The 23557-nt window shown below is 67.7% G+C and overlaps 3 protein-coding genes across 4 annotated transcripts; 2 read left to right on the top strand and 1 right to left on the bottom strand.

The window, feature by feature from the left end:
• Nucleotides 1–2223: 2223 nt before the first annotated feature.
• On the top strand, nucleotides 2224–3771 carry LOC128331798 (translation initiation factor IF-2-like). The gene is made up of 3 exons (XM_053265689.1): nucleotides 2224–2393; nucleotides 2652–2700; nucleotides 3173–3771. The coding sequence occupies exons 1-3, from the start codon at nucleotides 2286–2288 to the stop codon at nucleotides 3742–3744; spliced, it is 729 nt and encodes a 242-aa protein (XP_053121664.1). The 5' UTR covers nucleotides 2224–2285; the 3' UTR covers nucleotides 3745–3771.
• Nucleotides 3772–4560: 789 nt separating this feature from the next.
• TAF6 (TATA-box binding protein associated factor 6) lies at nucleotides 4561–16888 on the bottom strand. Its single transcript, XM_053263293.1, is given in 16 exon segments — nucleotides 4561–5197; nucleotides 5337–5543; nucleotides 5672–5845; nucleotides 6188–6274; nucleotides 6276–6314; nucleotides 6411–6485; nucleotides 10931–11113; nucleotides 11239–11340; nucleotides 11714–11791; nucleotides 12237–12379; nucleotides 13014–13133; nucleotides 13279–13335; nucleotides 15100–15253; nucleotides 15541–15627; nucleotides 15789–15974; nucleotides 16481–16888. Coding segments are annotated over 15 exon segments (2037 nt in total). The 5' UTR covers nucleotides 15945–15974; nucleotides 16481–16888; the 3' UTR covers nucleotides 4561–4822.
• MBLAC1 (metallo-beta-lactamase domain containing 1) lies at nucleotides 16879–23464 on the top strand. Of its 2 annotated transcripts, none has more exons than XR_008310081.1 (6): nucleotides 16879–17162; nucleotides 17821–18545; nucleotides 20134–20357; nucleotides 20446–20618; nucleotides 22081–22282; nucleotides 23249–23464. XR_008310081.1 is itself a non-coding variant. In XM_053263295.1 (6 exons), the coding sequence occupies exons 2-6, from the start codon at nucleotides 17916–17918 to the stop codon at nucleotides 23261–23263; spliced, it is 1086 nt and encodes a 361-aa protein (XP_053119270.1). In that variant the 5' UTR covers nucleotides 16879–17162; nucleotides 17821–17915; the 3' UTR covers nucleotides 23264–23464. The 2 variants fall into 2 exon arrangements, 1 of the variants encoding a protein (XP_053119270.1); XM_053263295.1 differs by having other exon boundaries at nucleotides 20134–20199.
• The last annotated feature ends 93 nt before the right edge of the window (nucleotides 23465–23557 follow it).

Below are 23557 nucleotides of genomic sequence, written 5' to 3'. Positions count from 1 at the left end.
ACAGGATGTGATGATGGCCAGGAGCTTGGATGGCTTTAAGAGGGGCTGAGGCAGATCCATGGAGGAGGAGAGGGCTATCCATGGCTACAAGCCTGGCGGCTGCTGTGGGCCACCTCCAGCCTCAGAGGCAAGAAGATGCCTCTGAATCCCAGTTGCAGGGGAGCGTCAGCCAGAGAGAGGGGCCTGCCCCTGTGGGCTTCCCAGCAGCCTCTGGTGGGCCACTGTGGGGCACAGGATGTGGGACCGGAGAGGCTTCCTTGGGCCCCCCGTTGTGCTTCTGTCCCCAGCCGCTCTCCAGAATGTGGGGAGTCAGTCGCGGCTCTCCGTTACCCAGACTCTTTGACTTGTATATCGATCTGTGTCTGTGAAGCCAGTTTCTGGGTGTTTAATTCTAAGGAGGCTCGAGGGAAGGGGAGGCTCCAGGCCCCACTAACCCTACTCTCCAACTGGAGGCGTGGTCTGGCTCCAGCGGCGTACGCCTGAGGGAAAGATCCTCTGCACATGCTCAGAAAACACTCCTCATGACCACCTCCCATGCCCAGCAGGCCCAGTGAGGGCAACCCGGGAGCAGCCCAAGGCAGAGCGCCCCCCGCCCCCCGCCCAATACTGGGCATGGGCCTTATCCGGGAGGGCGCTCCAGAATTCTCGGGGGTCGGACGAGTGGCAGAAGAGGAGCTTCCCCTCCCGGCAAGGCAGGCGGTCATCCAGGCAGACCTCCGTCCAGCGCCAAAAGCGGAAGATCCCGCAGGCTCTCTCTCTGTGGTCGGCCCGGGTCCCAGTCCTGCTCACAGGGGTTTGGGATCACCTGGGGAGAGAGCGCAGCACAGGCAAGAACAGCAGGTGCCCGGGGGGGGGGGGCACCTGGATAACAACATGGGCCCACCTGCACCCGTCCATCCCCTGGCCGGGGCACTCTGCACCTGCCCAGGAGTGCTCTTTGAGCCACCCTGCATGTACAGAAACACACACAGCCCCGAGCTAAACATCTAGGCTGGGCCCCAGTTGGGTGCCACAGGGTGGAAGGCACACGATTGAGGGGTGGTGGACCCCCCCCCCCCCACACACACACCCACACGCTGGCCCCTACCTTTCTCCAGACTGCTGGCTCCGTGGCCAGGCAGGAGGCAGCAGCCACAAACCAGCCGTTGCCCAGGCTGCCCCGCTGCCGGTCCCTGGGGCTGAGGCCATCCACAAGGAGGCGGGGCTCTGAGCACAGCTCCTGGGGGGCGGCCTTGAGTGGGGGCCCGTTCTCGGTTCTGACCCCTCCCTCCCCTCCCAGGCAGGGGCACACCTCTCTGCAGGAGAACCCGCCCCCCTTCTTCCCCCTAGGCGTGGGGCTTGGGCCCAGGAACAGAGGCCGCCCCTGCCAAGGCCCTGCAGGGGGCAGGAACCTCCAGCTGGGGGAGGACCCCCCCGAGATGCCAGCAGGCTCCCCCCCCCAGCCCTGCTCAGAGAAAGGCAGCAGCACCAAGCAGGGCCTCTCTTTGGGGGGGGGCGCCTGCTACAGGGCTGGGCAAGACACAGGCCTCCTGGGGAACCAGAACGGCCTCCGCCCCCTCCCCAGACTTGCCAGGGCTGGGGTGGAAGACGCCATCGGCTGCTTGCAGGGCTGGCCAGCCTGGACCCCTGTTGCCCCCGTCAGCCAGGCATGGGGTGGGGGGCGCTACGGAGCTCCCTGCTCCACCAGCCCCTCCCCCCAAGAGAGACCCGGAGGAGGCACCTCCCCCCGCCAATCCCAGGAGGGCTGGGGAGGCGGAGGGGCAGCAGCCCCCTTCGCCCGGGGCGCTTCCAGAGGACTCTTCTGGGGTGAGGTCTCTGCCAGGAGACAGGGAGGCCAACGGGGCTGGAAACTCGGGGTCCTCACAGAGGCTCTGCTGCTGCAGGCAGCGTCGCTTCAGGCGCTGGTCTTGCTGGCCCCCAAAGGGCCTGGGCCGCATGACCCACAGGGGGCGGGGGGGTCCCAGGGGAACCAGGATCCGGTGCACCCCCAAGCGGGAGCTGGAGGCTGCCTTGACCTGCATGTTGTGTTTTGCCATTGGAAGGTTTGTTCTTAGAGGAGAGAGACCCCCCCCTCCAAGGGCCCCAGGGGCTCAGCCAGGGCAGAGGGAAGACCCCACCCCAGCCGGGAGCCCCAGCGGGGCCCCCTCCTCACTCCCGGCTTGCTCCAGAGGCAGGGCCCCACACTGTGCCGGCTGCCCATTGTGAGTTCACGGCCCCCTCCCTGCTCCTGCCCCGCTCTGGGTTCTGGTTCCAGGGAGCTGCTGCCAACCGCCAGCCGCCTGGCCATGGGGGCCTCCTCTCAGCCGGACCCCTGCCAGGAGGTGGGGGCCGTGGCCACGAGGGTCCTGGGCAGCCTGGTCCTGCTCTGCATGGCCAGCAACGCCATCTTGCTGGTGAGTGAGGGGTGGGGGCTGCTGTGGGGGTGGGGGCCGCTGTGGGGGTGGGGGCCGCTGTGGGGGTGGGGGCCGCTGTGGGGGTGGGGGCCGCTGTGGGGGTGGGGGCCGCTGCCGGGCCAGCATGCATTCTGCTTCCCACAGCCCCTGGCCAGGTGCCCCCCCCCGCCCACCATGGGGAGGTCCCAGGGGGCCCGCTCAGCCCCACTCACTCCCAGCTCCTGCTTGTGACTGGCTCCTGTTTCTCCCCCCCCCCAGCTTTGCCCACCCCCAAGACGGAGAGATGCTCCCCACCACGAGCACAGAGGTAGGTCAGGGGCAGGAGGGCGCTCCCCCACACCCTCTGGGGTCCAGCAGGCGGCCAAGGCCCGGCCACAGGGCCCCCGACTCAGGGGTCCAGCTCCCCCCCCAGCCAGCCAGCCTCTCTCTCAAAGCCCCCAGGACTGTGCAGAGGCCACCAGCATGCCGGACCCCAAGTGCCCACGGACTCCCCAGGGGGACCATCCTGGGATGCCAAGGGAGGGAGGGAGGCCTCCCCGTAGGACCCGCCTGCAGCTGTGGGGCCACTGGCCGCCCCAGGAGCAGAGTGGTGCCGTCTTTCACTGCCAGCCCCACCTCCAGGCCGGCTGAGCTGGGGGTCAGAGGGGGCCCCTCAGGCAGCCCTCCTCGGTCTCTGCCAGCGGAAGCCGGACCTCACCCGGCAGAGGGAGGGCCGGGGGGGTGAGAGGGGCAGCCCAGGGCCTTGACCCCACTTCTGCCCTTGCCCCCTCCCCCCGCAGGAGGCAGCCAGGCCCCCCAGCGACGCCACGCCAAGCAGGCCTGCAGCACCTGCCACTGCTGCTCTGGCCCGGGGGGCCTGCCCGGGGCCCGTGCAGCCGCGGAGAAGGGCACCCAGACGGGTCCCAGCAGCCTCTGGGGCTCCCAGCGGGCCTCCAGGCAGCCTCAGGCCCCGGCCGGCAGCGCCAAGGGCTCCGAGCACTCCAGCTCCTGGCTGGGCACGGCCACCGCCCTGGCGCAGAAGACGGCGACGACGACGAGGACGAGGAGGAAGCCGCCGCCGCCGCCTCCGCCCCCCAGCCTCTCCGCCTCCTCCCCAAAGGGCTCCTGGCAGGGCTTGGCCCCTGCAAGGCCGGCCAGGATCGTCCTCTGCTCCCTGCACTCTGCCCCCAAGAGCGGGCCCTGCCCCCCCGCCCAGGAGAGCAGCAGCCCCAGCCCTGTGGGGCAGGTGGTCTACGACGCCCGCTGGCTCCGCTGCGTGATGGGCAAGGCCGGCGGCCCCCCCCCCAGCAGCAGCAGCCGGGGGAAGCCACGGCCCCCTGGCAGGAGAGAGCCCACCGGGAAGCCGCCTTAGCCCCCTGCTCGGGGGGGGGCGTACAATAAAGGCGTTGCAAGAAGAACAGCCCCAGAGTGCTAAGGGGGGTGGCGGGGGGGGGGAGAGACTCCCGGCGGCACCTTGTCCCTCACCAAGGCCGAGGGGGCATCCTGGCAGCAACAGCAGGGCCCCTCCCCTCCCCGCCCCACCCGCCTCCTCTTCCCACCCGCTTCCTCCTGGGGAGCCCAGGAGCCCCCACCGGGAGCCTCTGCTCTGCCCACTGAAGGGCCAGGCCAGGCTGCTGGGGAGGGGGCAGCCGGGGAGCCCCGTACCTGCTGCGGGTCTGGCATCTGGGAGGAGCCTGCCAGGCGGCTGGGGTGCCCCGAAGCCAGCACAAGCCACCAGGGGAGCCGGTCGGGAGCTGGGGCAGGGATGCCCGCCCTGCCCTGTGGACTCCCACCCCCCTCCACCACACAGCGGCTGGGTGGGGGCCCGGAGGAAGAGCCTCCCATTCAGGGATCTTGCCCGGAGATTTGCTTTCCCAGAGGTGGCGGCGACAGGGGAGGGTCCGAGACGGCTGCCCTGCAGGCATGGGGAGGGTCGCTGGGAGCTGCCATTGTGTACTCCGTGGCTCCCCCCAACTTCCTGCTGGAGAATCACGCCCCCCCCTCACACACACACACGTTCTGCCCCCCCCCACCAGTCTGGCCCTCTTGAACTCTTCCCTCTCCTGTCCCCACTGATCCGCAGGGTGAGCAGGAGTGGGGGAGATGGCGAGGGCGAGGGGGTGCACGCACACACGCACACACGCACACACACACACACACACACACACACACACCACGTGGCAAGAGATAGAAGAACAGGGTTTATTGGAGACCAAAGAGCACCTGACACTTCCATGGCAGGGGGGGGGGGAGATGTTCCCGCTGGACCCAGCCATGGGGGGAGGCAGCGCTGGAGCCCAGCCCAGCCAGAGCAGAGGAGGGTGGAGGGCACCAGGCAGCCCCCAGCCGGCCTTTCGCCACGGCCAGGAGCCCAGCCCGTCCGCAGAAGGGCCCGTGACTCCCTCGGGGCTGGGCAGGCCGCCTGAGCAGAGGACCCCAGGCCAGGCCCCCTACAGGGAGGGCTGGGGCGACCCGGGCACCATGCCCTGCGCCCCGTTGGCCTTGGCCAGGAAGGCAGTGGCGGCCGAGGTGCTGCCGGGGGGCTGGGGGCTGTCGCTGCGCTCCTGCTTGATGCCCGTGGAGAGGGCCAGGCTGGAGGAGGGGGCCGCCGTGGCCGAGGGCGAGAGCTGGGCGCCGCTGCCCCCTTTGCCCTCCGCAGCCGGGGGCAGAGAGACCACAATGTACTTCTGGACGCTGCCCGAGACCGGCGGGCTGGGGGCCGCCTGCCCCCCGGAGACCAGCTTCACCAGGGGCTGGGTGCTGGGCACCGTGGTGGTGACGGGGGAGGTGGACGTCGCAGCCGGGGCCCCGCTCAGCGTGATCACCTGGAGAGAGAGCAAGGGGAGGAACGCTCACAGCCGCCCCCACCCCGCACCCGAAGCGGCCATCATCCTCTCCCCACGGACCAGGCACCCCCCCCAGCTTTGACCCTGCAGGCATCCTCCCCCCCCCCCGTTTGCTTACCTGCTGGGAGGTGGAGGTGCCGGAGGCGGAGGACATGACAATGAACTTGGTGGGGGGTGGGGTGGGCTGGGTGGGGGTGGCCGGCCGGGCCGAGACGAGGGTCTGCACAGGCAGCGCGATGGAGCTGGGGACCTTGAGGATGCTGGGCGCCCGGGAGGTGCTGCCGGCCCCTTGAGGCGCCTGGGAGAGCGTCAGGGTCGGGCGGGGCTGCAAGGAGGGAGGGAGGGAGGGAGAGCAAGAACTGAGAGGTGGGCAGCCCAGGAGGCGGAGGGGGGTGCTGCTGCTGCTGAGGGCCAAGCCCACCGGGGGGGCGGGATGGGGGGGTCAGCTGTTACCTGGGTGATGGTCAGGGTGGTGCGGTTGACCTGCTGGGCCTGCATGGCCGCCTGGGCGCGGGCCTTGACCACGTGGGTGCAGAGGAGGGTGCCCAGGGCTCCGTACTCCAGCCGGTAGGCCTCCTGGTTGTCCGGCGGGGGGCGCAGCTTAGCCAGGACTGGAGCACAGTGCTTCTGTGGGGCGAGCCGGGGGGGGGGATGCAAGCAGCTTGAGAAGACGGAAGCAGCACCGCCCGCCCGCCTGCCCCTCTCTCTCTTCCTGCCTCCTCCCCCCTCCTCCAACAGCACCCCAGCCCTCACAATGGACTTTTGCAGGCCTGCTGCTACTCCTTTCCCCCCCCCCCCACGAGAGCAAGGGAGCCTCCCAAACCCTCCCCGGGACGGGCCATCTGGGCTCCATCCATCCCATGCGCCAGCCCCCACCCCACCCTGGGGGGGAGGGGGGCACATTCTCTCCCACTCCCCGCCCACCGCCAGCAAAGCCACACAGAGACTTCCCCCCGACAAGCCCATTACCAGCAGAAGACTCTGGACATGATCAGCACCAATCTTGTCAATGTTGCTGACAACCGGCCCCTCCAGGATGGCCCGGACCCGCTCCCCCCTCCACCTGCAGCCGGGGCAGGATCAAGGTCTTGATCACCTGTGGGAGAGAACGCACACAGGCTCAGCGCCCCCAGCAGCCCCTGGGCCCCTCCCTCCCTCCCTCCCCGCCGCCCCCGGCCCTCTGGCCACTCACGTCATGCCCCAGCTCGGCCAGCCCAGCAATGGATCCGTACCGGGTCGTCCAGGGCGTCTTCTCATCCACCCAGCTCTGGTAGAGGAAAGGGGGGGGGAAAGAGAAGAGTCACGGGGGAGGAGGGAGGAAGAGAGAAGAGTCACGGGGGAGGGGGAAGGAAGAGAGAAGAGTCACGGGGGAGGGGGAAGGAAGAGAGAAGAGTCACGGGGGAGGGGGGAGGAAGAGAGAAGAGTCACGGGGGAGGGGGGAGGAAGAGAGAAGAGTCACGGGGGAGGGGGGAGGAAGAGAGAAGAGTCACGGGGGTGGGGGAGGAAGAGAGAAGAGTCACGGGGGAGGGGGGAGGAAGAGAGAAGAGTCACGGGGGAGGGGGGAGGAAGAGAGAAGAGTCACGGGGGAGGGGGGAGGAGAGAGAAGAGTCACGGGGGAGGGGGAGGGAAAGAGAAGAGTCACGGGGGAGGGGGGAGGAAAAGAGAAGAGTCACGGGGGAGGGGGGAGGAAGAGAGAAGAGTCACGGGGGAGGGGGGGAGAGAGAAGAGTCACGGGGGAGGGGGAGGGAAAGAGAAGAGTCACGGGGGAGGGGGGAGGAAAAGAGAAGAGTCACGGGGGAGGGGGGAGGAAGAGAGAAGAGTCACGGGGGAGGGGGGAGGAGAGAGAAGAGTCACGGGGGAGGGGGAGGGAAAGAGAAGAGTCACGGGGGAGGGGGGAGGAAAAGAGAAGAGTCACGGGGGAGGGGGGAGGAAGAGAGAAGAGTCACGGGGGAGGGGGGAGGAAGAGAGAAGAGTCACGGGGGAGGGGGAGGGAAAGAGAAGAGTCACGGGGGAGGGGGAGGGAAAGAGAAGAGTCACGGGGAGGGGGAGGGAAAGAGAAGAGTCACGGGGAGGGGGAGGGAAAGAGAAGAGTCACGGGGAGGGGGAGGGAAAGAGAAGAGTCACGGGGGAGGGGGAGGGAAGAGAAGAGTCACGGGGGAGGGGGAGGGAAAGAGAAGAGTCACGGGGAGGGGGAGGGAAAGAGAAGAGTCACGGGGAGGGGGAGGGAAAGAGAAGAGTCACGGGGGAGGGGGGAGGAAGAGAGAAGAGTCACGGGGAGGGGGGAGGAAGAGAGAAGAGTCACGGGGGAGGGAAAGAGAAGAGTCACGGGGAGGGGGAGGGAAAGAGAAGAGTCACGGGGGGGAGGGGGAGGAAGAGAGAAGAGTCACGGGGGAGGGGGAGGAAGAGAGAAGAGTCACGGGGGAGGGGGGAGGGAAAGAGAAGAGTCACGGGGGAGGGGGAGGGAAAGAGAAGAGTCACGGGGAGGGGGAGGGAAGAGAAGAGTCACGGGGGAGGGGGGAGGGAAAGAGAAGAGTCACGGGGGAGGGGGGAGGAAGAGAGAAGAGTCACGGGGAGGGGGAGGGAAGAGAAGAGTCACGGGGAGGGGGGAGGGAAAGAGAAGAGTCACGGGGGAGGGGGAGGGAAAGAGAAGAGTCACGGGGAGGGGGAGGGAAAGAGAAGAGTCACGGGGGAGGGGGGAGGAAGAGAGAAGAGTCACGGGGGAGGGGGAGGGAAAGAGAAGAGTCACGGGGAGGGGGAGGGAAAGAGAAGAGTCACGGGGGAGGGGGAGGAAAGAGAAGAGTCACGGGGGAGGGGGAGGGAAAGAGAAGAGTCACGGGGAGGGGGGAGGAAGAGAGAAGAGTCACGGGGGAGGGGGAGGAAGAGAGAAGAGTCACGGGGGAGGGGGGAGGAAGAGAGAAGAGTCACGGGGAAGGGGGAGGAAGAGAGAAGAGTCACGGGGGAGGGGGGAGGAAGAGAGAAGAGTCACGGGGGGAGGGGGGAGGAAGAGAGAAGAGTCACGGGGGAGGGGGGAGGAAGAGAGAAGAGTCACGGGGAGGGGGAGGGAAAGAGAAGAGTCACGGGGGAGGGGGGGAGGAAGAGAGAAGAGTCACGGGGGAGGGGGGAGGGGGGAGGAAGAGAGAAGAGTCACGGGGAGGGGGGAGGGGGGAGGAAGAGAGAAGAGTCACGGGGGAGGGGGGAGGAAGAGAGAAGAGTCACGGGGGAGGGGGGAGGAAGAGAGAAGAGTCCCGGGGGAGGGAAAGAGAAGAGTCCCGGGGGAGGGGGGAGGGAGAGAGAAGAGTCCCGGGGGAGGGGGGAGGGAGAGAGAAGAGTCCCGGGGGAGGGGGGAGGGAGAGAGAAGAGTCCCGGGGGAGGGGGGAGGGAAAGAGAAGAGTCACGGGGGAGGGGGGAGGAAGAGAGAAGAGTCACGGGGGAGGGGGGAGGAAGAGAGAAGAGTCACGGGGGAGGGGGGAGGAAGAGAGAAGAGTCACGGGGAGGGGGAGGGAAAGAGAAGAGTCACGGGGGAGGGGGAGGGAAAGAGAAGAGTCACGGGGAGGGGGAGGGAAAGAGAAGAGTCACGGGGGAGGGGGGAGGAAGAGAGAAGAGTCACGGGGGAGGGGGAGGGAAAGAGAAGAGTCACGGGGAGGGGGAGGGAAAGAGAAGAGTCACGGGGAGGGGGAGGGAAAGAGAAGAGTCACGGGGGAGGGGGAGGGAAAGAGAAGAGTCACGGGGAGGGGGGAGGAAGAGAGAAGAGTCACGGGGGAGGGGGGAGGAAGAGAGAAGAGTCACGGGGGAGGGGGGAGGAAGAGAGAAGAGTCACGGGGGAGGGGGGAGGAAGAGAGAAGAGTCACGGGGGAGGGGGGAGGAAGAGAGAAGAGTCACGGGGGAGGGGGGAGGAAGAGAGAAGAGTCACGGGGGAGGGGGGAGGAAGAGAGAAGAGTCACGGGGGAGGGGGGAGGAAGAGAGAAGAGTCACGGGGAGGGGGAGGGAAAGAGAAGAGTCACAGGGGAGGGGGGGAGGAAGAGAGAAGAGTCACGGGGGAGGGGGGAGGAAGAGAGAAGAGTCACGGGGAGGGGGAGGGAAAGAGAAGAGTCACGGGGGAGGGGGGAGGGAAAGAGAAGAGTCACGGGGGAGGGGGAGGGAAAGAGAAGAGTCACGGGGAGGGGGAGGGAAAGAGAAGAGTCACGGGGAGGGGGAGGGAAAGAGAAGAGTCACGGGGGAGGGGGGAGGAAGAGAGAAGAGTCACGGGGAGGGGGGAGGAAGAGAGAAGAGTCACGGGGAGGGGGGAGGAAGAGAGAAGAGTCACGGGGGAGGGAAAGAGAAGAGTCACGGGGAGGGGGAGGGAAAGAGAAGAGTCACGGGGGAGGGGGAGGAAGAGAGAAGAGTCACGGGGGAGGGGGAGGAAGAGAGAAGAGTCACGGGGGAGGGGGAGGGAAAGAGAAGAGTCACGGGGGAGGGGGAGGGAAAGAGAAGAGTCACGGGGAGGGGGAGGGAAAGAGAAGAGTCACGGGGGAGGGGGGAGGGAAAGAGAAGAGTCACGGGGGAGGGGGGAGGAAGAGAGAAGAGTCACGGGGAGGGGGAGGGAAAGAGAAGAGTCACGGGGAGGGGGAGGGAAAGAGAAGAGTCACGGGGGAGGGGGAGGGAAAGAGAAGAGTCACGGGGAGGGGGAGGGAAAGAGAAGAGTCACGGGGGAGGGGGGAGGAAGAGAGAAGAGTCACGGGGGAGGGGGAGGGAAAGAGAAGAGTCACGGGGAGGGGGAGGGAAAGAGAAGAGTCACGGGGAGGGGGAGGGAAAGAGAAGAGTCACGGGGGAGGGGGAGGGAAAGAGAAGAGTCACGGGGAGGGGGGAGGAAGAGAGAAGAGTCACGGGGGAGGGGGGAGGAAGAGAGAAGAGTCACGGGGGAGGGGGGAGGAAGAGAGAAGAGTCACGGGGAAGGGGGAGGAAGAGAGAAGAGTCACGGGGGAGGGGGGAGGAAGAGAGAAGAGTCACGGGGGAGGGGGGAGGAAGAGAGAAGAGTCACGGGGGAGGGGGGAGGAAGAGAGAAGAGTCACGGGGAGGGGGAGGGAAAGAGAAGAGTCACGGGGGAGGGGGGAGGAAGAGAGAAGAGTCACGGGGGAGGGGGGAGGGGGGAGGAAGAGAGAAGAGTCACGGGGGAGGGGGGAGGGGGGAGGAAGAGAGAAGAGTCACGGGGGAGGGGGGAGGAAGAGAGAAGAGTCACGGGGGAGGGAAAGAGAAGAGTCCCGGGGGAGGGGGGAGGGAGAGAGAAGAGTCCCGGGGGAGGGGGGAGGGAGAGAGAAGAGTCCCGGGGGGAGGGGGGAGGGAGAGAGAAGAGTCCCGGGGGAGGGGGGGAGGGAGAGAGAAGAGTCCCGGGGGAGGGGGGAGGGAGAGAGAAGAGTCCCGGGGGAGGGGGGAGGGAGAGAGAAGAGTCCCGGGGGAGGGGGGAGGGAGAGAGAAGAGTCCCGGGGAGGGGGGAGGGAGAGAGAAGAGTCCCGGGGGAGGGAGAGAGAAGAGTCCCGGGGGAGGGAGAGAGAAGAGTCCCGGGGGAGGGGGGAGGGAGAGAGAAGAGTCCCGGGGGAGGGAGAGAGAAGAGTCCCGGGGGAGGGGGGAGGGAGAGAGAAGAGTCCCGGGGGAGGGGGGAGGGGGGAGGGAGAGAGAAGAGTCCCGGGGGAGGGGGGCTCTCTCACGCACCTCCCCCCCCACCGGGGGCCCACCCACCTTGGTGAAGGTCTTGGTGATGCGGGACTGGATGTTGTTGGTGGTGGTGCTGAAGTTCTTGCAGATCTGGGCGATGAGGCGGGCGGCAAAGTCCCGCAAGGCCCAGTGGTTGTCGACGTCCGGCCGGAGGCACAGCTGCCGGCTCACGATGCAGGTCACCACGGCAGGGATCAGCTCGTGGAGCTGGGGGGGGGGGCGGAGGGAGGGAGAGCCAGCGTGAGCCCCCCGCAGCAGCAGCAGCAGCAGCAGCAGCAGCCCCCCCCCGCACTCGCGGCCCCTCCCTCCTGCCCAGGAAGGGGGCTGCTCACGTATTTCTCCAGGTAGAGGGTGGGGTTGTCCATCAGGGCCTTCACCATCCGCATGAGGTAGATGAGGAGGGCCAGGTTGTTCTGCACGACGTTCACCCGGACCTGCGGGCGGAAGAGCCCCCTCAGGATGAGGCCTCTCGCCCGCCCAGCCTTGCCACACCCCCTCCTTGCAGGCAGAGCGGCCTGCGGGCCTCGTCTCCTGGGGGTCGGCCGCAGAGCCCCCAACCAGCGCCAGTTGGGGGGGGCAGCCCTGCTTGTCCTGGGTGCTCTAGGCTGCCTCCAGGTAAAGAGGAACAATGGCGGGGGGGGCGGGGGGGGGCTTCCAGAGGCAGCTGGGGGGCACCCGGGGAAAGCGGGCAGCGGACCAGAGAGGCCTCCTTGGGCCTGATGCAGCAGGGCTGCTCTGGGGCTCTCCTTGAAGGCAGGCGGCCCCCCCCCCCGCGCCCCCCCCCACAGCCTCTCCGCCCCTCCTTACCCCCTCGGAGATGAAGGTGCTGAACCGGGGCAGCATCTGGTACAAGCCGGGATCCGTGGCAATGCTCTGCAACGCCTCCTGTGGGGAGAGAGCGGGGGGGGGGTGAGGGAGGCACCCGCCAGGGCTCAGCCAGGGAAGGAGGCAGCCCTCACGCCCCCCAGGAGGCAAGCCGCGGGCCGTCCTGGCTGCTGAGCAGCCCATCTCTGTGCCCGGCAGCGCAGGGGGAGGGTCGGGGGCACACACCATCCGGCCCCGAGGAGAGAGGGGCCCTGCGCTTGGCCCCCAGCGGGGTCATTCCTCGGTGGCTCCTTGCCCCCTGCACCCCAGAGCCCCTCCCTGCTGGCCACAGCGGCACACGCTCCTCGCCACCAGCACTGAGGGGGGCTGCAGCCCCGGCCCCAAGTGGGGAGCTGCGGGAGCCAGCCTGCTTGCACCAAGGCTGAACACCAGGAGCACGGAGGGGGGAGGCGGGGAGGCAGCCCCCCCCCGCTCAGGGAGGGGCAGGACGGGGGTCCTGGCTCACCGCTCGCTTCGCCTCGCAGGAGCCCACGCAGGCCTCGGTGATCTCCTTGTAGTAGAGCTGCTGCTCCACGGACAGCTCGTGGATACTGCGGGGCTTCAGCTTCAGGGGGGCCGGCTCCAGCAGGGGCCCCTTCTTCTCCTTGCCTGTGGGGAGGGCAGGGCAGGGCAGGGCGGGGCAGGGCGGGGTGGCGGCCACCCGGCAGCTCACCTGGGGCTCGAGAGGCTGAGGCCAGAATCAGGCAGAGGCCGCCGCTCCCCAGAGAGCCCCCTGCGGCAGCCCTCCTCAAGAGGAAAGGGCTTCGCTCCGGGCAGGGCAGGCACCACCAGGACCCTGGCAGGGGAGGGGCGCTTGGCCGCCTCTGACACTTCAGCAGGCCCCAACTGCTGAGGCTGTGGGCACCGCCTGCCCCGTTCACCGTTTCTGCCCACCACCAACCAGCCCAAGCAGACATGGGGATGGAAACCAGACCCCTCTGGAAAGCCGTCTCTTTCGAGGGGGGCTTCTTACGGTTCCGTTGGCAGCTAAATCCGGAGCACCGATAAAAACACTTTTCATAAAAAGGCCTCAAACTTTTAACCTAGATCGGGTTTCAACTGGGTCCTGCTTCTAGTTTTGTTTATTAAGATGCGTTATCAGTTTTGCGAGCTGCCCCAAAGTGGCAGAGCAGAAGACCGAGCTTTTGAGGCAAGTGAGCCAGCCACGGTTCCCATCAGCGCCCGCCTCCAGCCAGTCCTCCTTGCACCCCCACCCCGCTGCCCCAACTGGGGGGCAACTAACCTTTGCCGTCGGGGGGGGTGGCCCCCTGCCCCTTGCCCTTGAGGGCATTCTCTTCCTCCTGGCCGGGCTTGGCGGCCTTCAGGGGCTCCGTGGCTTCTGCTTTCTGCTGCTCTTTGGGGGCTGGGGAGGCAAGAGCCCACAGAGGAGGGGTCAAGGGCTGCTCCTGTCGCCGCCTGCCAGGCTGGGGAAAGACCGTGCGCCCCCCACCCCTCAGTCTGGAACAGGAAAAGCTCCAAGCAGGGGCATGGGAGAGCTGGCCACTCACCTGGCGGTGGGTTTTCGGGGATGGCAGGTTGAACTCCCTCGATGCTCAGCCAGTGTGCTACAAAAGAAGGAAGAGGGAGGCGCAGCACCCATCAGCCCGCGGCCCAGCCTTGGAGAATCCCGCCTCCTCCAGGCTGCAGTGAGAAGCGGCACACGCAGGCCCACAAGCCTAGCGGCTCCAGGCGCAGAAGCAAGCCGCCCCCCCTCGCCCCAGTGGCCGCTCTGCCTGCCCGCCTGCCTGCCCGGGGCCTCGACTCCCCTGGGGGAGTGCTGTGGCCTGAAGAAGCTCAGTCACCTGCCCGACAGGCTGGTCAGACAGGAGACCGCAGGGGTGGCTCTGGGGCAGAGGCATGGCCCCTGCCCTCCGTGCCACTAACCCTCAGCCGAAATGGCACGTGGGCACTGCAACGACCCTCCCGAGGCAGTCTCTGCAAGCCAAGCTTGGACCTCCCTCTGCCCAAAGCAAGCCGCTGGGAGCGCAAACCTCTGCAGGAAGTGGAGGAGATGTTGCCCGCCCCCGATATCTTTGCCCGAGCCAAGCTCCTAGCCAAACAGGATGGGCATCTCCCCTGCCCCGCCTCCTGCCCCTCTCCAGGACTCTGGCTTCAGGACCCTTCTGGGCTGCCGTCTTGGTGCACATGTCCCGAGAGCCACAGGCAGGCCTTTATTAGCCCAATGCCTTTGGGTTCTGGGGGCTCTTCAGCTAGGAGGCAGAGGAGCCCTTGAGGGCTGGAGACTGATCTCCAGATGCAGCGAGCCAACAGCTTCACGGTGCTTGCTGGTCAGTCATCAACGGCTCAGTCCCCATCAGTGAATATGGGTTTTTTTGCTCCAATAGGCATCATTTTACACATGCTTACTTTGAACCGCATTTGCCATTTTGTCGCCCACTCCCCAGTTTGGAGAGATCCTTTTGCGGCTCCTTGCAACTGATTTGGTGTCAAGAAACTAGGAAGTTGCCATCTACTGAGTCAGACCCTCGGTCCATCTAGCTCAGTATAGTCTACGCAGATGGCAGCGGCTTCTCCCAGGTGGCAGGCAGGAGTCTCTCTCAGCCCGATCTTGGAGATGCTGCCAGGGAGGGGACTTGGAACCTTCTGCACACAAGTGCTCTTCCCAGAGCAGCCCCCTCCCCTAAGGGGAATATCTTACGGTGCTCACAGATGTAATCTCCCCTTCAAAGGCAAACCAGGGCGGACCCTGTTCAGCAAAGGGGACCATTCATGCTTCACCACCTTGAATAGTTTGGTGCCATCTGCAAATCTGGCCACCTACCCCAGTTTCTGGAATATGTATGTATGTATAAATTCAAAAGCACTGGTTCCCGGGGGGTCCTGCTTCTTACATCTCTCCAAGGCGAAGATTGTGTGTTTTTCCTGCTCTTAGTTTTCCGTTCTTCAACTGGTTACCAAGCAGAGGTCCCTAATCCCCTGACTGTGACATTTACTCAAGAACCTTTGATGCGGGAGCTTGTCAAAAGCTTTGGGGAAGTCCACCTGTCCAAAAGGTTAGCAAGGCAAGACTGACCTCGGCAGAAGCCATGCTGGTTCTCCTTCAGCAAGACCTGTTCTTCCAGATGTTTAGCCATTTGATCTTTAACGATGCTCTCCATCCACTTCCGTAGGACAAATGGCCAACTGTCCTATAATTTCCTAGATCCCCCGGGGACCCCTTTTTGGAAACTGGGGTCACGCTGGCTACTTTCCTCTGGCACAGAGGCCAATTGTTGGGACAAGTCACATCTCTGCCAAGAAGTCAGCTCCTTCATGACCCCCTCCCCTCTCTTTGGCACCCACAGTGGCTGGTAGACCCCCGTCCTCACCCTTGAGACACACATCCAGAGGGACGCGGGGGAGGGGCGTGTTGATGATGTCACTGAGGTCCACCTCCTTCTCCTCATAGAAGTAGAGCTCACGCCCCCCACCGCTGGCATAACGGAACGGGATGAACTCCTGAGCCTGGAAGCCATACAAGGGCTGTGGGGAGGAGAGAAGGCGGGAGGCTGCAGAGCCGGGCGGCCAAACTTCTCCTGCCCCCTCCCACGCCCTGCCCTGCCCTGCCCTGCCCGTCCCCAGCCCAGTCTCAGGGGCCTGCGCTTCCGCCCGCCAACATTCCCCAGCCCAGGGGGATGGTGAGCTTTTGATGCCCCTGCCCCACTGACTGCACACAGGGCCCCACCGCCCTCTCCACCCTGACCCCCGCCGTCCGCAGACACAGGCTCTAGGGCTGCTCCTGGCCCCACGGCCTCACACCAGCACCTCACCTCCACGTTTTTCAGCTTGAGGGCCAGGTCGATGTCTCCCGTCGTGAGGCTCCGTCGCTGGCCCATCTGCATGAACTTCAAGGCATCCTGCAAGGGGGCGAGCAAGGCCAGACAGCCAGGCCTGAGTGCTGCTCCGTGGGTGGGGCGGAGGGAGTCAGGCACCCCCAAGGCCCCGCACCCGCCGCTGCCATGCGCAGGAGCTGCTGCAGCAACCGGGGGGGGGACAGGGCTGGGGGCCGCCCCCCCACCTGTGCAATCTCCTTGATGCGGTAGCTGACTTCCTCAGCCAGCAGCTGACAGGTCTCCTCCGGCACCTGCCCAATCCCCATCGACTCGGCCACGACCTTCATGGACTCGGTCGGCAGCTGCGTGTTGCTCAGCTTCAGCTTCTTCTCTTCCGCCATCTTGGCCGGGGGGGGGCCACTCAGTGGGGCCTGGGGAGGAGAGAAGAGACGCACAGCAGCTCCACAGGGCGGCCTCCGCCAGCAGAGAGGCACCTGGCTCATGGTGGAGCCTGGGCGGAAAGGCCTTTGGAGGCCCTCATCCTGCTCGGTGGGCGGCCACACCAGCCAGGACAGACCAAAGAGGATTTGAGGGTCCCCAGGGGGTGCAGAGGCCCCGGACTTCGGCCCCCGAGTCCAGGGGTAAGACGCCTCGGTCCACAAGCACCGCCACCACCTAAGGGTGCCTTAATGAGAACTAAGCCACAGGGGAGCGGGGTGGTAGGGACAGGCTTGCAAAATTACAAATGGGCGAACGAGCGGGGGGGGGGGGTGGGAGGCTCTCTTCCTCTCTCTCCCTCTCCGGGTCGCCCAACTCAACGGAGAGACAGGGCATTTGTCTGCAAAAACCGCGGAATTAGCACGTGGAACTCGCTGCCACAAGAGGTGGCAGGGGCTGGTGGCCGGGATGCCTTTACAAAGGGCTCAGCCAGACTCACGGAGGGGAAGGGCTCGGGCAGCCCGCGGGCACGGTGGCGGCGGCAGCGGAGGAGGCCTGGCTGGGAATGCCGTCCGCGCCGGGGCCAGGCCGCCGGGGGCCGCAGCGGCTCCCTCCGGGCGGAGACAAGGGCCGGAGCGCCGGGGGGGGGGAAGGTGCGGGGCGGCGGCTGTCCGCCCGGGAACAGACCGGCCCGCCGCCCGGGTGAATGCGGTAGCCCCTCCCCCCGCCTCGCTACCGGGAACGCCGCGCAGGGCGCCCCTCCACGGGTCAATACGGTAGCGGTGAGGTGGGGCCCCGCCCCTCGCTCAGGGCCCGGCCTTCCGGCCAATGGAACCGCCGCCGCCTTTGCGGCCGCAGGTCCCGACGGGAGCAGGTCAACTTCCGGCAAACTTCCGCCCCAACCGGAAAGAAGCAAAGCGACGCGCGCTCCGCTTCGCGGCCACGCCCCCCACGCCTCTGCCCGGAGGGGCGGGGCCCTGCAGGGGCGGGGCGGGCAGCCTGGGGGGCGGGCCCTGCAGGCGGGTGGCTCCGTCCCTCCCGCCCCCCCGAAGGAGGAGGAGACCGCAGGGAGGCCCCGCCCCGCCCCGCCGCCCGCGCAGCCGCGGAGCCGCCGCGGAGCCCGAGAGGCCGGCTGGGCAGAGGCAAGGCCCGCTCGTGTGGCGGCTGCTCGCCCGGCAAAGGTCGGCGTGGGGAGAGAGACGGAGAAGGGACGGAACCGCCCCGGGGGAGCGGGGAGGCCTGCCGCCTGCCGCCGCTCTCCGTGCTGGGGGCCCCGGGCCCCTGGAGGGCCCTCGGAGGAAGGAAAGGGCCCGGGACGGCCGGCTCCCCCCCCCCGGCACACTCCGCTGCCCAAGGCGGGGCAGGGACCCCGAGGCCTCCCCCTCCCTCCGAGGAGCACGCGCGCCCCCGCCCGCCCGCCCCCCCGCAGCCCTGGGCCCTGGCCGGAGGAGCGCGCGCAGCAGGGGGCGAAGGGTCACCTCTGCGTGGCGGGGGTGGGGGTGGGGGTGCTGGGGGTCTGTGCAGAGTGTCCTGCTGTGGCCAGAGCCCCCCGCAGGCCCAGCGGCGAGCAATGAACCAGAGAGCCCCGCTTAGGGCTGGCGGGGGCCACCACCGCTGACCCCCTGCCGGACCTTGCCATGAAGAACGCTGCCCCCCCCCCCCACCCCGCGCAGCGTCGGCCCCGAGGCAGCCAAGGGTCCTGGGGGCAGAGCATGCAGGGCCCCACCGCGGAAGGAGCCCCAGAGAGCCTTCCGTGTGTGTGTCGGGGGGGGGGGGGGAGTTTGTGCAGCAGCCCTCATGCCTCTCCCCTCTTCTCCTTCTCCTCCTTCTTCCCCGAAGGTGACCGGCTGAAGGCGGCGGTGGCACCCTGGACGGGACCCTCCGGGATTCCTCCCACAAGTCCGCCACAGGAGGACCTTCCCCGCCCCCCCCCCATGGCCCTCTCCCAGCCCTGGACGGCCCCCCTGGCTGGGCCGCTGATCCCCGGCTCCCCCTACGCGGTGGTGGTCTTGCAGGAGGGCTACTCCCGAGGCCTCCCGGACGGCAGCAGCCAAGCGGACGGGACGGTCTCTCTGGTCCTGGGGCCCCACCTCACCTTGGTGGACACGGGGGGGCCGTGGGGCCGGGAGCGGCTGCTGGCCAGCCTGGCGAGGCAGGGGGTGTCTCCCGGCGACATCCGCCACGTGGTCTGCACCCACGGCCACTCGGACCACGTGGGCAACCTCAACCTCTTCCCTCGAGCGGACCTGACGGTGGGCACAGACTTCAGCCAGCCCGGCGGGCGCTACCTCCCCACTGGGCTGCGCCAGGGAGCCCCCTTCCTGCTGGACGCCGGGCGCCTGGAGGTGCTCCCCACTCCTGGCCACACGGGCCACGACGTCAGCCTGCTGGTGCGGGGCACTGCCCTGGGAGACGTGCTGCTGGCCGGAGACCTCTTTGAGCGGGAGGCGGACGAGGGCGAGTGGCAGCGGCTCAGCGAGGCTCCGGGGCGGCAGGCGGAGAGCAGGGCCCGCGCTCTGGGCCTGGCGGACGTCATTGTGCCGGGACACGGGCCGCCCTTCCGGGTGTGCCGGGAGGGAGCAGGGCCTGGGGGGGGCGGGCAGGAGGAGGTGGGCCTGCTAGGTTGACCGCCGGGACTGAGCAGCCCCCCCCCCCCCGCCCAGGAATAAAAAGTGTGGCTCCCGGAGAGCGTGTTGGGACTTTGTGCCGGAGGCGCCTGGGCTTCTGGGGGCTGCGAGAGGCCTGGGGGGGGCGGGGAGCAGGGCGGCTGCACCGGCAGGGAGGGGCAGAGGGAGCTGCCGAATCCGGCGTCGGACGCTGGGTCCCTCTGGCTCAGTGCTGGCTGCACAGAGAAGGCGGCGGCGGCTTCTCCGGGGCTGCAGGCGGGAATCCCTCTCCCAGCCCCATCCCGGTGCTGCTGCTGCTGCTGCTGCTGCTGCCAGGGAGGGAACTGGGGACCTTCTGCTCTTCCCAGAGCGGCTCCCATTCACATCAACCAGGGCGGACCCTGCTTAGCAAAGGGGACAAGGCAGGCTTGCTGCCACCAGAGCAGTTCCCCTGGGGGCTGGCCGGGGGGGGGTGGAATGATTGCACCCAGTAGCCAGCGGGGGTGGGGGGGTGTTTGCCCAGGGCGACACCCACACGGGGCCTCCTTGGTGGCCAGGGGAGGCAGCCTGCCCTCCCCCCAGTCCCTGCGGGGGTGTTTCCCCTCCTGCTGAGTGGCCCTTGGCTCACTGCCTCGGGTCACCTGAAGAGGCAGCGCGGCCCTCTGGGGCAGAATCCAGCCCAGCCCTGGGGCAGCAGCTCTCCGGGGCCGGAAGCAGGCCCGCCCCGGGATCTCTGCACGTGGCGCAACCTGGCTGCCGCCTGGGGGGCAGAGTCCCTTGGCAGTGCTGGGTGGCGGCAGTGCGGAGGGCAGCGGGGCGAGTCCGAGAGGCGGGCCGGGGCTCCAGCGTTGGCTTCTGGAGGCTTCTTCCTCCCCTTGCGGGTCAGGCGGAGATTGGGCCCCCAGCCAGCCAGCCACAAGGCCGTGCCCTCCCGCAAGCCTGGGGGTGGTGGTGTCCCCGAGGTGCCTGCTGGCAGTCGGGGCAAAGGTGGCCTTTATGGCCTCCTCCTCCGGGTGGGTGGGGAAGTCCCCGCTCTGCAGGGGCAGCGGCCCTCTTCCGGGTCCCTGGGGGCCGGGGAGGAGCCGCTCTCTGGGGAGCCCTGCAGAGGAGCCGCTCCTGGCCCAGCCGCAGTAGCCGCCGCCGCCGCGCTCCTTCCCTCCTGCCTGCTGGCCATGTGCACGGGGGCCTGCTCCAGGGCGGTGGGGGCCGCGCTGTGGCCCTTCGCCCTCCTCTGCATCGCGGCCAACGTGCTGCTGGCCTTCCCCGACTGGGACACCCGCTACCTCCGGGACTGGCGCAGCCGCCTGACTCCCGAGGTCTGCTCCCTGGGGGGGCTCCTTGGAGGAGGCGTCCTGGTAAGGGCCCCCCGTCTGGGCCTCTGAGAGAGGAAGGGCCTGCGGGGGTCGCTCTCCGGGCCTCTCAGCTGCCCCCCTTTGCCTCCCGGGAAGCTGCCGGTGGGGGTGGCTCTGGGGCTGGGGGGCTGGAGGAAGCTCCCTGCTCCTGCTCCTGCTGCCGCTTGTGCTGACTGAGCCTTTCGCCTCCTCAGATCCTGGTGCCAGCCGTCCACATCCAAGCAACCGGGCAGCGTGGCTGCTGTGGGAACCGCTGTGGGGTGAGACGGGGCGGGGGCAGCACACCCTGGCCACAACACCTGCTGCCCGTAGGGAGAGGACAGAGCCGCCCCACGGAGGCCTCTGGAGCCCAGGGATGCCCTTGGCCCTCCCTGCCCCGCTTCCAGGGAGGGGAGCGCCGGAGACGCTGCCCTGGCAGGCAAGACCCCTCTGGCCCACCCTGGGGTCCCCTCGCCCTGGGCCTGGCAGCTGAGCCCCTCCCCTTGTCTCCCCTCCCTGCCCCCCAGATGTTCCTCTCGGTGCTCTTTGCGGCAGTGGGGCTGCTGGGGGCCGGCTACGCCCTGGCCGTCTCCGTGCCGGGCCTCGTCCACGGGCCCCTCTGCAAGTACCTGCCGGCCAACGGGACCCTGTCGGAGTGGGGGCGCCCCTTCCAGACCGGCGAGGGGGCTTTGGACTTCAGGTCAGTGGGGCTGAGGCTGGGCTTGTGGGGCGCTGCTTCTGGCCGGAGGAGGAGGAGGAGTGGCCACCAAGAGCTTGGTTGGGCCAGGAGGCAGGCTGGGCTCTTTCCTTGCGGGGGGGGGGGGAGAGAGAGAGGCCCTCTGCCTGCTGCCCCCCTTTTCTTGGCCCAAGTGCATCGGGGCCTGGCCTACCCTAGGGCTAAAGGCCAGTGAGCCAGAGGCCTGGGGGGGCTGGCCAAGGGGGGCACGTCTGGTCCGGCCAGGCGGCTCTGCCCTCCCCCCCCGGCAGACCCCAGTGAAGGCAGGACACGCTTGGTGGGAGTAAGTTGGGACCCCTTTTGTTAAGGTCCCGTGGATAGGCCTTGACTTGCCACGAGGTTCCTAACCAGCCAGAGTGCGGGGGCTCCTGCCGTGTGGGAGGGCCGCCCCACTCCAGGGCGAAGGGCCAGCAGCTGATTTGCTCAGGGGCCGCGTCCAGAGCTCCTCCTCTCACCGCAAGGCTGTAACCCTGCTGGGCCCGGCCCACCCCCCAGCCCACCCCAGCTCTGAGTCGAGCCGCACACACACGCACACACACACCCCGAGCGGGGGCCATTCCCAGGCCTCCGGGCCACTAAAACCTTGAAGGGCTGTTCCTTGACCCCCACCCCGAATGGCCCTCCAGCCGAACCCGCTCATTCAGTCTCCCTGCCTTGGGGAGGAGGCGTTGGGCTGCCCCTTCTCCGCGGCAAAGGTCACCCCAAGACGGTCTGCTCGGAGCGGGGAGAGGCCGAGGAGGCTCCTGCGTGGGGTGGCCGAGGCCGAGGCGGCTCCCGCTCCCACCACTCGGTCAGCAGCGACATGGCTGGGAAGGAGAGTCCAGCAGAGCCGACTTCTGGAATTGGCTGCCCCAAAGCAAAGGGGTGCGCTGGCCGCTGGCTTGGAGGGCTCTCCAGAGAGGACCAGGCAGAGCCATGGGAGAGAGATCTGCCCATGGCTAATGGTGGCCACAGCAGAACCTCCAGGCTCGGAGGCAGTCTACCACTGAGCACCAGCTGCTGGGGGGGTGCTTAGCCCTCCTGCTCTGCTTGTGGCCTTCTGGAGGCAGCTGGCTGGCCACCCCCAGAAACAGCGCGCCAGACCCGGGCCCTGATCCTTGCGAGCCTCCTCAGGCCCTTGGAGGCTGGTGCTGCGCCTTTTGACAAGTGTGGCCAGTGAGTAGGAGGGAGGGGCCGGCAGGGTGCTGCTGTTGGCAGTGTAGCGGGTGGGGAGGGGCCAGCGAGCAGCAGGGACCCTCGGAGTGGGGAGCGGGCATGTGGGGGTCACCCCTACCCACCCACGTTCTGGATTTCCAGTTGGTTCTGGAGAAGAGTAGGCTCCCCCAAGCGTGGGGTGGGGGGAGGATGGCGTGGGACGGCCGGCCATCAGGATTCATGGCAGCAGCCACCCTGCCTCTTCCCCCGGCCCCCCACTCCTGCCCCACAGCGAGGAGAGCTACCTCTTTGACACCAGGCGCTGGGACACCTGCCAGGAGCCTCCCGGGGTCACCCAGTTCAACGTGATCCTTTTCTCCCTCATCCTGGGTGCCGGCGGGGTGGAGGCCGCCCTCTGCTTCATCCAGGTCTTCAACGGGCTCTTGGGCTGCCTCTGTGGGACCTGCAATGAGGAGAAGACCCCGCCGGCTCCGGTGAGCAGAAGGGCCCAGCCAGGCAGGGAGGGAGGCCTGCCCCCCGCGAGGGCTCCGGGGGACTCCAGGGCCGGGGGGCTAGGGTTGCCTCTTGGCTCTTCCTTCGGACAGGCATGGAGGACTCGCTTCTGCAGGGTCCGCCGGCCAGGATTTGGGGGGAGGCATGGGGCAGGGGTGGCTGCCCAAGCTCGGTTCGAAGCTGGGCTCGGCTCGGCTCCCTGGAGAGGGGTGCGTTGCTGCAGTGCCATTGGCCGGTGTGGTCCTGACGGCGGGGGGCTTGCCCTCTTGTCCTGGGAGCAGAGTGCCTCTGATCATGTACAGAGTGCCTCTGAAGACAGGGCTAGCACCCTAGGTGCTGGGGTTGCGGGAGGCCAAAGGTGGAGCTTGTCTGGATTTGGTTTGCCAAGACTGCACGAGAGAATGGGGAGGGGGTGTCGCTGAGTGGCAGAGCCCCCCCGGCATGCAGAAGGCCCCAGGTTCCACTCCCGGCAGCATCCCTGGGCAGGGCTGAGAAGGGCGGCTGCCGGAAAGCCTGGAGAAGCTGCTGCCAGCCCGCGTAGACAGTACTGAGCGAGATGGACCGAGGCTCTGGCCCCAGTGGGTGGCAGCTTCCTGCGTGCCTATGAGAAGCCCCGGCCCCCGGAGGCAGCTGCACCTTCCCTGCGGGGCAGGAGAACCTCCACAGGCAACGCCCGTTGCTGCTCCTGGGACCCCCCAGCGGAAGGCAGATGGTGTAGATCCAGACGTTGCCTGTTGGGGAGAGCACAGCAGTGAGGGAGGAGGAATGCCTCCCTCCCGCCCTCTGCGCTTCTGCAGCAGAACCAGAACCGCTGCTCCTGGCTGTGGAGTCTCTGCAAGTCCAAGAAGGGCGGCGGGGTGGGGGGGAGCAGCTGGTCCTCAGAGGGCCCACCAGGACCCCTGCACACCAAACTCACCGGCTGGGTCTCTCTTTTGTTTTGCCTACAGCAAACCTACAACTGACACCGCGGAGGACGAGACCCCCTTCCTTTTGGGGGGTCGGTCTCTCTCTCTCTCTGCCGTGGATCTCCCCCCCCGAGACACTCCCCCCCGCCTCTCTTGCGCCCACCGGGAGCCGAGCCCACCCATTGCCCATTGAAGACGCCGCCTTTGCCTTTTCTCCCACAGCAAAGAGCAGCAGAAATAAAGGCCTTGCTCTGCGTCTCCCCCTTGTGGTTGCTGTCTCTTGCTCCAGGGACCAAGAAAAAGCCGCCCAGGGCTCTTGACTGGTAAAGGAAGATTTATCGGTGGACTTCA

The sequence above is a fragment of the Hemicordylus capensis genome, chromosome 6 (genome assembly GCF_027244095.1).
Source record: "Hemicordylus capensis ecotype Gifberg chromosome 6, rHemCap1.1.pri, whole genome shotgun sequence".
Classification (NCBI taxonomy): Eukaryota; Metazoa; Chordata; class Lepidosauria; order Squamata; family Cordylidae; genus Hemicordylus; species Hemicordylus capensis.
Note: the sequence above shows the minus strand (reverse complement) of the source record. Positions and strands in the feature narration are given on the sequence as shown.